The 10,589-nt window shown below is 31.8% G+C and overlaps 1 protein-coding gene across 6 annotated transcripts; it reads left to right on the forward strand.

Annotated features, from left to right (window-relative positions):
• Positions 1–2,616: 2,616 nt before the first annotated feature.
• On the forward strand, positions 2,617–5,244 carry LOC148772427 (J domain-containing protein spf31-like). Of its 6 annotated transcripts, XM_088812376.1 has the most exons (7): positions 2,617–2,823; positions 3,752–3,915; positions 4,011–4,071; positions 4,303–4,378; positions 4,482–4,529; positions 4,727–4,802; positions 4,973–5,244. In XM_088812376.1, exons 2-5 carry the CDS (start codon positions 3,784–3,786, stop codon positions 4,516–4,518), a joined length of 306 nt encoding a protein of 101 aa, XP_088668502.1. In that variant the 5' UTR covers positions 2,617–2,823; positions 3,752–3,783; the 3' UTR covers positions 4,519–4,529; positions 4,727–4,802; positions 4,973–5,244. The 6 variants fall into 6 exon arrangements, 3 of the variants coding, with proteins under 3 accessions (XP_088668502.1, XP_088668508.1, XP_088668512.1); XM_088812382.1 differs by lacking the exon at positions 4,482–4,529 and having other exon boundaries at positions 2,618–2,823; positions 4,706–4,802; XR_016029379.1 differs by lacking the exon at positions 2,617–2,823 and having other exon boundaries at positions 2,830–3,915; positions 4,493–4,529.
• The last annotated feature ends 5,345 nt before the right edge of the window (positions 5,245–10,589 follow it).

Genomic DNA, 10,589 nt, shown 5'->3' on the forward strand with positions numbered 1-10,589 from the left:
TTGTAATTTTAAAACTTATTTGATTTTCGAAATTTTCGGGCGTTTTGGAATTGAAATGATTTTTAGATTTCGCAAATTTTTGAATTGGAATTGGAATTGATTTTGCACTTACGAAAAAATTCGAAAGAGACTAATTTCGATCGGATTCATCCAATTTCGACCCCTAACTTTGACTACGGATCACAAAGAGTTTTTTATCACTTAATTTTACTGGGGGGATTTTTTTCCCTTTAGAAAAAAACACAAGGGATGTTTTTGCATTTAACTCAAAATAATTACATAAAACATAATTAGTGAGTTGGATAGTAAAATGGAGACAATGTATAAAAACAAACAAAGAATATTATTGTTTTTAACCAATTAAAAAAACTTGGGTTGAATCGGTCAAGTTTGTGTCCCGACCTATTCCGATAAAATTGGAAAATAAGCCCAAATACTTATTTCATCTTGTTCAATTTTGACATGTAAAAATCACATATCAATTAATAAACAATAAACAATGGAGAAAAGAATTGTAACTGAAGTTTCATAGGCAGATTTCCTTCCCATAATGTTGGTACTAATCAATTAATACAACGATTCTTACAATATAGTATTTGGAGAGATAAGGATTCTTTGTATTAACAATGGAATAAAAAAATTATGTCACTGTGACCTATAAATTTAGAAGAAGCCTTCGGAAATAATACTCGTCAATTGCAGTTGCGTGAATAAAGAGAAATATTGCACTATACTATTATGGAGGCTAGAAAAATTTTCGCTCTTGTTTTCTTTTTAACATTTGTTTTCGCCGCTGGTAAGTCTTTTTTTTGTCTTTGATTACCCTTATGGTACACACTAAATTTACATCTTAAAATTCCAGACACTCTCGTTCACATATTTACATGTTCAACAAATTTGGTGACAGTTTTTCTATGTTTGTCATGTTTGCAGCGGGTCAAAAACTATGTGGTATTCAACTTCCAATGAACTCTTGCACTGACGATGGCACTTGCCAGGCAAAGTGCATCCCGTTAGGTTACACAATTGGCTTTTGTTACATAGGAGGACCCGTACCCCGAGTTTGTACTTGTCAAAGACCTTGCTAGTCAATTAACATGTCTTTTCTAATTGATTTTCCAATGTAGGTGTAGTATTTCTATAACCATTATGCGGGGAGTCTTGAATAAAATGAAATAATATTTGTCTTGTTTTGAAATTGAATTAAGTATTATCTTTCTTTTTTCACATTGTTGTAACTATTACCTTTTGTGTAATTTTGCTGCCAATTAGTCAAGATAAGCCATGACAAAATTATTTTGACGGGTCGACTATAAAATAATAGGTTAACCAAACATCAAACTAAATTTTACTATTTAGTTAATCTTGATTAGATTACTCGTAAATCATTAATCGAAATTCTACTTTTAAATCCACTAATAATCGTGCCCGTGCGTTGCACGAGATTGCATTCAACAAAAGAAAAAAAGTAATTGTTAAATAAATGATAGTACAAATTGTAATAAAAAAATCTATCAAATAATATTGAAATATATATCTGTAAAATTCAAATTACACTGCTATACGCACCACACACCGAGTGTCAATATATAAGATATATGTTAAACAATAAATAATACAAATTTAACAAAGGGGACGACAATTTCAAATACCAATTGTTTCTCTCTTCAATACCACCAAAATAATAAATAGGTAATGACATTTATACCCTATGAAAATCAATATCACACAAACATACGAAATCTCATTTTTTTTTTCTTTAATACCATACACAGAACCCCTCGCATCCCTCTATTTTTTCCTCACAAACCCTCTCCCTCCAACTGGTGTTTCTTCTCATTTTTCTTCTCTTCTTCTCCTTGCTTCTTCTTTAGTGTTTTTCTTGTTTTTCTTCTTCCTCTCTTTCTTCTTTTTCTTCCTTCTTCTCATTCTCCTTCTTCCCTCTTCTTTCTTCTCATCTCCTTAGCTTCTTCCCTCTTCCTTCTTCCCTCTTCCTTCTTCTCATCTCCTTCTCCTCTTCTTCGGCCTCTTCTCCTTCTCATCATCCTCCTCCTCCTTCTTTGTCCTCTTCTTTCTGTCTATGGGCACTAGGCCAAAACTGCATTTTGGCGACGATTTTGTAGCGACGAAAATGAATTTCGTAGCAAGCTTGCGACGATTATTGCCAACATTAGTCGCAACACAAAAAATTTTCTTGCAAAAGAAAAATGCTTACGACGAAATCATGGCGTTCGTCACAAACGCATAAAATGTTTTTTTATATATATATATTTTTTTAATCTTTGCGACGATTATTTAGTAAACGTCGCGAAATTTGGTAAAAAAATAAATTCCGGCTCGTTTTACGACGATTTTTATTGATTCGTCGCATGATTATAATAATATTTAAAAATAAAAAAATAATTACTGCGACGAAAAGTTAATTTTCGTCGCATTATGCATTGGTTTATATATTATAGCAATTAATTGCGACGAATGTGTGAAAAGTCGTCGCACAGGAGTTGACACAATTTACTCGGTTCTCTATTGCGACGAATTAGTTAATGGGATTCGTCGCAATAGTTAAATGTATTTTTATTTTGAAGTACTATTAAACGTCGCAATTGACTGAGTATTCACATAAGTAACCAACAATAGTCTATCAAAGGCCCAATTCGCCGGCAATTTCTCAAGAGAAAAATCAAAATCTTCGATGGGTGACAACAGTGGAACCACCTCCTCCGCCAATCGCCCCGCCGCTGCTACCTCCGCCGACGAAGATCTGCTGCTCAAGAATTTTTTCGCCGAAGTCAGCGAGGTTGAGCGCGATAACGAAGTCAACAGGTTTTTCTTCTTCTATATTCATATATAGGTTTCCGGCGGAAAAACAAAATTCTTCTAATTTCTTCAACTGTCTGCTACCTGTCTTGTTTTTCCGCTCAATTGATATAAAAATCATGAAGGTTTTCGCATCATGTAATTGCTGTATTTATATATATTTGAATGGGTGAAGGAAATATATAGAGGTTTGTAATTGTATCTAGATATGATTGGAAGTGAAACGAACGAGTGATTAGGAGAAGAAATTTCTAAAAAGGAGAAATATTGTGGATAATCCTATCCTAATTGTTCGAGCTGTGGGTAGTGGGAATTTAAGCTCAATTTTTATGTAGGTTAGGTTATTTAGCAGGATTCATTTTTTTATTTCATGCCAAAATTTGTCGATGGAATCCAATGTTTAAGATTTCGACTGAACAGCTATAACTGATTGTTAATGTGGCTTCAATTCGTCATATTCAAGCTTTTTTGAACTTTCTGATTGTTGTGTATTTTACCCTTCTATACAATTACTGAAATAAGGTAATGAAAGTGCTTGAGCTTTTGAGCTTCATATTTTAGGTGTACGATGCAACGGTTATCTTCATGAATAAACAGTTGTTAGTTGTTACTGTCATTATCTGCAGATGATCAACGGATCAATAAGACCTTCTCAATAAAAGAATAATTAAACTGACCATATTTTGTATGTGTTTGTGATATAACATGTAATGTTATTTTGTGTTCAGTATGAGATGATAACCGCCTCGTGCAATCATATTATATAATTCATGTTGGTGTAATAAAGTGTGATAATGAATTATGTTAGGGGATACCTAAACACAGGAACCAGTGGACTTTCTTTGTGATTATTTTTGAAACATTTTTTTATCTTTTGTTTGGGACTCGAGTTTTTTATTTAATGAGCAAATTGTTGTGACTAGTGATCTTTTAGTCTGACACGCTAGCCAGCATCCTAAACTACTGATGATTTACTGCTTGCTGAATATCCTTTTGTGCTGCTGTAAGATCCTTTCATGCTTCAAGTTAAATGCTTTTGAATATCTTAACCTACCATTTGATTCATCTGTAGATGAAGTGAAAAGGCAATACCGTAAGGTAATCTTTTCATCTTATGAAATTGTTAAACATTGTTTATTGGTATCATTTGAGAAATTATGAAATATGTTTAATGTTACTTTCTCCTCTCACAGCTATCTTTGCTTGTCCATCCTGATAAGTGTAAACATCCCCAATCTAAGGAGGCATTTGGAGGTAAATAATATTGTATTTTGCGACTCCCTGCACTTGAGCTTGTAATCAGAATTGGTTTTTTCCCACTCATAAATTTCATTTTGACCGAACTTCGCCGCCGCGATTTGCCGTCTCTTCGCCGCCACGATTTGCCGTCTCTTCACCTCCACGATCCGCCGCCACGATTTGCCGTCTCTTCACCTCCATTATTCGCCTCTGTTGTCGCCTTGTTCGTCTTCTCCCCGTACACAGCCATCGCCCCTTTGTCCTTCTCCCTGCGGAACTATCTCTTCGTGAATTCTCTTTTCCCCCTGATTCTCTCTACAAGGTAACGAGTTCCTGAATATATAATTGGTTTGGAGGTCCATTTAATCTATAATTGAGCTTTTGCACTCATAAGGTTGTGATATCTATAATTTGATAATATACAGTACACTCATAGGAATAACTAAATTGGTGGGAAGTTGAAATTCAATGAAGTCTGCACCAATACATTAGAGTGATTAATTTTTTATTGTTTTTATTTATTTATAGTTTAATAGTAGAGATTTAAGTAAAATATATTTATGTGATGTTTGCTTATGTTTTTGATACTATGTTATCATATCATCTACTTTGTCTGAGATGGCTCTGATTTTATTTATGGTCTCGAAAGATCTCTGAGTTGGTGTAACAGATCTGCGTTTTAAGCTCCAAGGAAAGTATTGATCAAGCTAACCAAGTGCGAAGGGATTTGCGTGAGAAGCTCTTTGGTAAATTTCTCTCGTATTTGAGATCTATCATTTGGTATTTATATGCGCCACCTTATGATGTTTGTTATACATCGTATAAAGTGTTTGGTATCTATTGCGTAGTATTGGGAGTTTTTTTCAGGCATTGTTCGTATTTATGTAACACTTATGTACTTATACATTTTTTTCAGGCACGGATGGAAAGAGTTTATAATGATCAAGTGTATAACTTCAGCAAAGCTTTCAACTCCTTGAACGAGCATTTGAGACGACAAAGTTGTGTATTTCTCCACAGCAAACTACTTCTAATGAACAATGAAGAAAGTATGGACCAATTTTTATTTTTTTTATTGTTTTATTTTTTTGCTACAATATTTTTTTTAAGTTTAAGTGTAGTTTCGAATTTGTAGTGTATTTCACTTAATTTTATGATTTTAATGTGATGGAATAAATTTGAATGTGATGTGTTCTTTGACCTAATAGTTAATTTTGTGTTATTAGAATTGCTAATTAATTAATTACAGCTTAATTTATTATTTAATATGATAAAGAAAAAAAAACTTGCGACGTTTTTGTACAACGTCGCAAATAAATGGGTAAATAATTGCGACAAAAATCATTTTCGTCGCACATTTGCACAAACCAATTGCGACGTTTTTCACAAAATCGTGGCAAGATGACTAGGAGATTTGCGACGATTGTTAGATTTCGTCGCAAACTAAAATAAATTGGCAAATACGAATTATGGCGACGAAATATAGAAGCGTCGCAACATTCTGCGACGAAAATTATGTTTCGTCGCAGCCTTTGCGACGAGCTGTTTGGCGACTTTTTTTTGTCTCCTTTGCGACGATATTTTTTCGTCGCAAGTGTTGAATTTTCGTCGCCAATATCCTTTTTTCGTCGCAAATTTTCGTCGCCAGTGTTGTGTTTTGGCCTAGTGGGGGTTGACATAATGGGGTTCTACCCTGAAGAGTCATGTAGTAGGGCGGTTAGGATTAGGAAGAAAACTGAAATTGGAAAGAAAATAAAGTATAAAAATACAAAAGGAATAAATAGAAAAAAACAAAGAAACCATCCATCAAAAAACCTAATAAAAAAAAAAAAAAAAAAAAAAAAAAAAAGGCTGTCGTGGACGAAATAATTCTTCTTTTCTTCACAATCACTTTCTGGTCGTCGTATTCAAATCTTGGCTTCCATCATATTTACTTGTACATATATCCTCGGTTCTTATCAAAACAATCCTGCCCAAATATCCATGGAATTCAATCAAAATCATATCAAAACATAAAAATAGGGAAGTAAAAAATAATTAAAATTGGAAGCGTGATGACATAGTTGTTTTTTTTTTTTTTTTTTGTAAGAACTAAAGTAAAAAAAATAATCACTTTATAAGAATCTAATATTCAGAATGTTGTGGAATTATTTTAAAAGCTAGAAGCTACACATAAAATATATTTCAGGGATAACACATTCATCATGTGTGTTTAGTATTCTTTGGAGTCCATTAACCAATTAACGTGGAAGAGGTGAGAAGCAATTCCCCTATATGAAAATTCAGAATAGCATTTTACATTATCAAAGTCTAGCTGCAATTCAGTTAATATTCACTTCGGTTTATCTACGTACGTATTCTATGTATACCATTGTTTTTTTTTTTTTTTTAATTCATATCATACAAAAAAATTACCCAAGTCCATGAAATCATACCTTGCTGCAATAAATTCCACCAAACCTACATAATCATGAATCAAAACGAAATAAAATATGAGGCAGTTTAGTTAAATCGTGGGGTGATTTATATAACATATTTTGCATTTTAATTGTTCGAATGTTTTTCTTTTCTTGGCTGCAGTTATTCACATTTCACTTGCGTAGGAGACAAAATGGTTAGAAGAAAAACAAATACAAAAATTGAAAATATCTAAAATGCCCCTTAGATTTAGGTTTAGGCTTATAAGTCAAAATATCTTTCTTTTATATATAAGATATCCTTCTAAAAGCAAGCTTAGTATATGCATTTACAAAGTTCCAATATAGACATCTAACAATTCAAATCACATAAGAAAACAAATTTATAGATTTGTACCAGGAAAAATAAATTAAAATTACATGAATCTCAATGAGTTATAAACGTGTAATACACCGATATATTACATACAAAGATCGATTTAACAACCTAAGACACGACCTTCAAAACTTGTTAGGATTTCTGCAACTACGTGAACAATATATCGACAAATCAAATTCATCTTTTATCGAAGCCAACAGTTCCACTGTGTTCACCGGAATTCAAATAGAGCGTCTTACTTTATTCTACGCCTTATTAACACGAATCTTCTGCCCCTCAAGCACCTGCAAAGCACATAATCTACAAGGCAATCAACAAACATATTTTCACATTTTTACCAGCATATGCCTTTCATTGAATACAATCTACAAGTGTTCCTACACATAACTAACGATTTTAAGGTTTCGTTTGGATTGATGGATATGAAACTACGGGATTCAAATCAATTAAGCTTGTTTGGATAACCTTGTGATTTACTCCTATTTAGAGCAATCTTTTTAGTCATCGGTGGATTTCAAATTATCGCATTCAAATGCAATTAAGTTAAACGGTTCGATTTTGGAGAAAATTTTGGCAAGAAGTAAGATAGAACTAAAACTCAATTAAAATGTGTCTTTGTCTCTACTCTGCTTCAGTCAATTTTTTATTGCGTAAAAAGGTGGAGACAGGACAAATCGGATTGAAATTAGCACTTTTTGAAAATTTCATTTCTTTTAAGAAGTGGAAAACTAATTTCAATTCCAATTCCAATTCCATTGCGGAAAAAAAAATAGACAATTTGAAAATTGGAATTTCAGAAATTGAAATGAAAAAAGTTGTTCAAAAAGCGAAAATTTTGAGATTATAATCGATGGAATTTTCAGAAACCAAAGTTGGATCCGAATGCGGAATAACGATATGTAGTCCAATTCCGTTCCAAAAAAAAAGGAATTGGAAGGTAGTCAAATCGGCACGTGAGGTGATTGGGGGAAGAGTGGTCCCCACATAATTAGAAGAGTGCTAAAAATATTGGGATTTAATTTACGAAAAAAAATAATAATTAATAAGGTTTGCAATATTATTCTATATAAAATATTATAAACTAGCGTAAATGGCAAATTGGCCCATAACAAGGGTATTATATTAAAAGAGGGGCATCCAACTTTTTTGTCTTTTCAAATAAATTAATTCTGCTTATTCATTGAAACTCAATTCAACTATAATTTCATGATTTACACCCAAATTTAGTCCAATTTCACCAACTAACCAATTTTAACCCTAATTTTAAATTTGACCCCAATTTTAACCCGCCACCATCGGAGGCCGCCAGTTAGCTGCCGTTGACCGCCGGTCTCCGGCATTGACTCTTTTTTTTTCGAAAACTTTTTTTTTTTCTGAATTTTTTTTTCCGGTAAGTCAACCGCCGTTGACCGCATCTCCGCCGTTGACTTTTTTTTTAATATAATTTTGTTTTTTCTTAAAAAAAATATTTTAATTAATATTACTGTATTGCCTGCTAAATTACTGTCTCCAGCAATTATTTAACTGTCGGAGACAGTAATTTAACTGTTAATTGATTTTTTTTTCTTCAATTTTTTTGTAATTAATATTAGTGTCTGGCTGCTAAATAATATTGTCTCCCGCGGTTATATAACTGTCAGAGACAGTAATTTAACTGCTAATTGACTTTTGTTTCCTTAAAAAATTATTTTAATTAATATTACTGTCTTCGCTGCTAAATTAGTGTCTCCGGCAGTTACTTAACTGTCGGAGACAGTAATTTAACTGTTAATTGACTTTTTTTTTTTGAAATTTTATTTTTTCTTAAAAAAAATATTTTAATTAATATTATTGTCTTGGCTGCTAAATTACTATCTCCAACAGTAATTTAACTGTCTGAGATAATAATATTACTGTATTAATTAATTTTATCGTCTTCGCCTGCATTTTTATTGTCTACGACTGTAAAATTACTATCTCCGACCGTAATATTACTATTTGGGACAGTAATATTAGTAATATTATTGTTCGGAAAAATAATATTCATAATATTACTGTGTCAAACGGTAATATTAATTATTCGAAGTGGAGCTCGCCGGACCTCGAATTGACGACAACTTTGAAAAAGATCTGAACTCGCGGCGGCTACAGCTGTCGCTGGGCAACGTCGGAGAAGAAGATGGCAAATCGGAGAAGAAGATGGGTGAAGAATATGGCAATGTCGGATAAGAAGATGGGATGGCGTGAGTTTGACTTTGACCGGGAACAACAAATTCCAAATTTCTTCTTTTTTCTTTTTTCTTTTTTCTTTTCTTTTTTAATTAATTTATTTATATTTAGTATATACTTTTGTATTTTATTGGTTTAAATGGAACAAGAAAAATTGAGAGAGATTTAGAGGGGCAATTGTCTCTTTTGACACAAAAAATCGTTCAAGCAATCGCTCAAGAAGTTTCAGTTTCCGCTGGGCTCCAATCCGCAAAAGTTCCGACTTTGGAACAACCTTTTCCATTTCGACTTCCAAAAATCTAATTTCCAGTTTTTTCGATTTTTATGGATTGGATTGAAATTATGTAAAAAAAAAAAAGAATTTCTGATTTACGATCCGATTTAATTTTCGAAAAATTTCCGATTTTCTTCAGAAAAGTATACTTAATAACATATATTATATAATACTTATTTTAAAAAATTTTGTTTTTGTTTTCGGAAACAGTAATTTGATTTAAGTTTTGTTTTAGAATTTTGACATATTAAATTATTGTTAGAAGTTTTATTGGATATTATTATGTGGTTTAATTTTATTTTTTTGAACTGAGATTTAGTAGTTATTAGTTTTACTTTTATCGACGCGAATATATTCTTATTTTGGGAAAATTATAAAATTTTCATAAAATTTCTAATAATTTTTATAATTTTGAAATTTATTTGATTGTCGAATTTTTTCCTAAATTTTCGGCCTTTAGGAATTGGAATGAATATTTGGATCCCGCAAATTTTGGTTGGAATTGAGTTTGTACTTCCGAAAATTTTAAAAAAAATTCGAAAAAGGCCAATTCTGATCCGATCGATCCGATTTACACCCCTAACTTTGACTATTTATCACATGGAGGTTTTTGTCACTTAATTTTAACCAAGGGATTTTTTGCCCTTTAGGAAAAACACCAGGGATGTTTTTGCATTTAACTCAAAATAATTACATAAAACATAATTAGAGCAACTCTAATGGAGTTATTAAATGATTTATCAAATCTCTTAACTTCCATTTGACTCCTAAAATTTAAAAATTTTGTTCTCCAAAGGGGTTATTAAAATGGGTTTGTATTTTGATATTTCAGCTCTTTGAATCTAAAAATATTTCCTCTAGATTGAGTTATCAAAAAAAATAACCACCTAACCAACCAATCACAAATTGACATGTGGCAATTATATATAAAATTATCAAAAAAACTTCCAATTGATAATAAAATTTGATTACCATAGTTGAAGTAGATGAATTTTAAATGTATTTTAAAATATTATCATAAATATCAAATGAGCATTTGATAATCCAATTTTGATATTTAACATTGGAGTTGCTCTTAGTGAGTTGGATAGTAAAATGGAGACAATGTATAAAAACAAACAAAGAATATTATTGTTTTTAACCAATTAAAAAAACTTGGGTTGAATCGGTCAAGTTTGTGTCCCGACCTATTCCGATAAAATTGGAAAATAAGCCCAAATACTTATTTCATCTTGTTCAATTTTGACATGTAAAA

This window comes from Erythranthe guttata, chromosome 2 (assembly GCF_056151865.1).
Source record: "Erythranthe guttata isolate IM_541 chromosome 2, IM_541, whole genome shotgun sequence".
Classification (NCBI taxonomy): Eukaryota; Viridiplantae; Streptophyta; class Magnoliopsida; order Lamiales; family Phrymaceae; genus Erythranthe; species Erythranthe guttata.

Bases quoted from the DNA above. Each gene is read 5' to 3' on its own strand.
- LOC148772427 (XM_088812376.1), top strand. From the start codon at position 3,784: ATGATTTACTGCTTGCTGAATATCCTTTTGTGCTGCTGTAAGATCCTT. The intron at 3,916-4,010 runs GTAATCTTTTCA...CTCCTCTCACAG, and splicing joins TGAAAAGGCAATACCGTAAG to CTATCTTTGCTTGTCCATCC. The intron at 4,072-4,302 runs GTAAATAATATT...CCCCGTACACAG, and splicing joins ATCTAAGGAGGCATTTGGAG to CCATCGCCCCTTTGTCCTTC.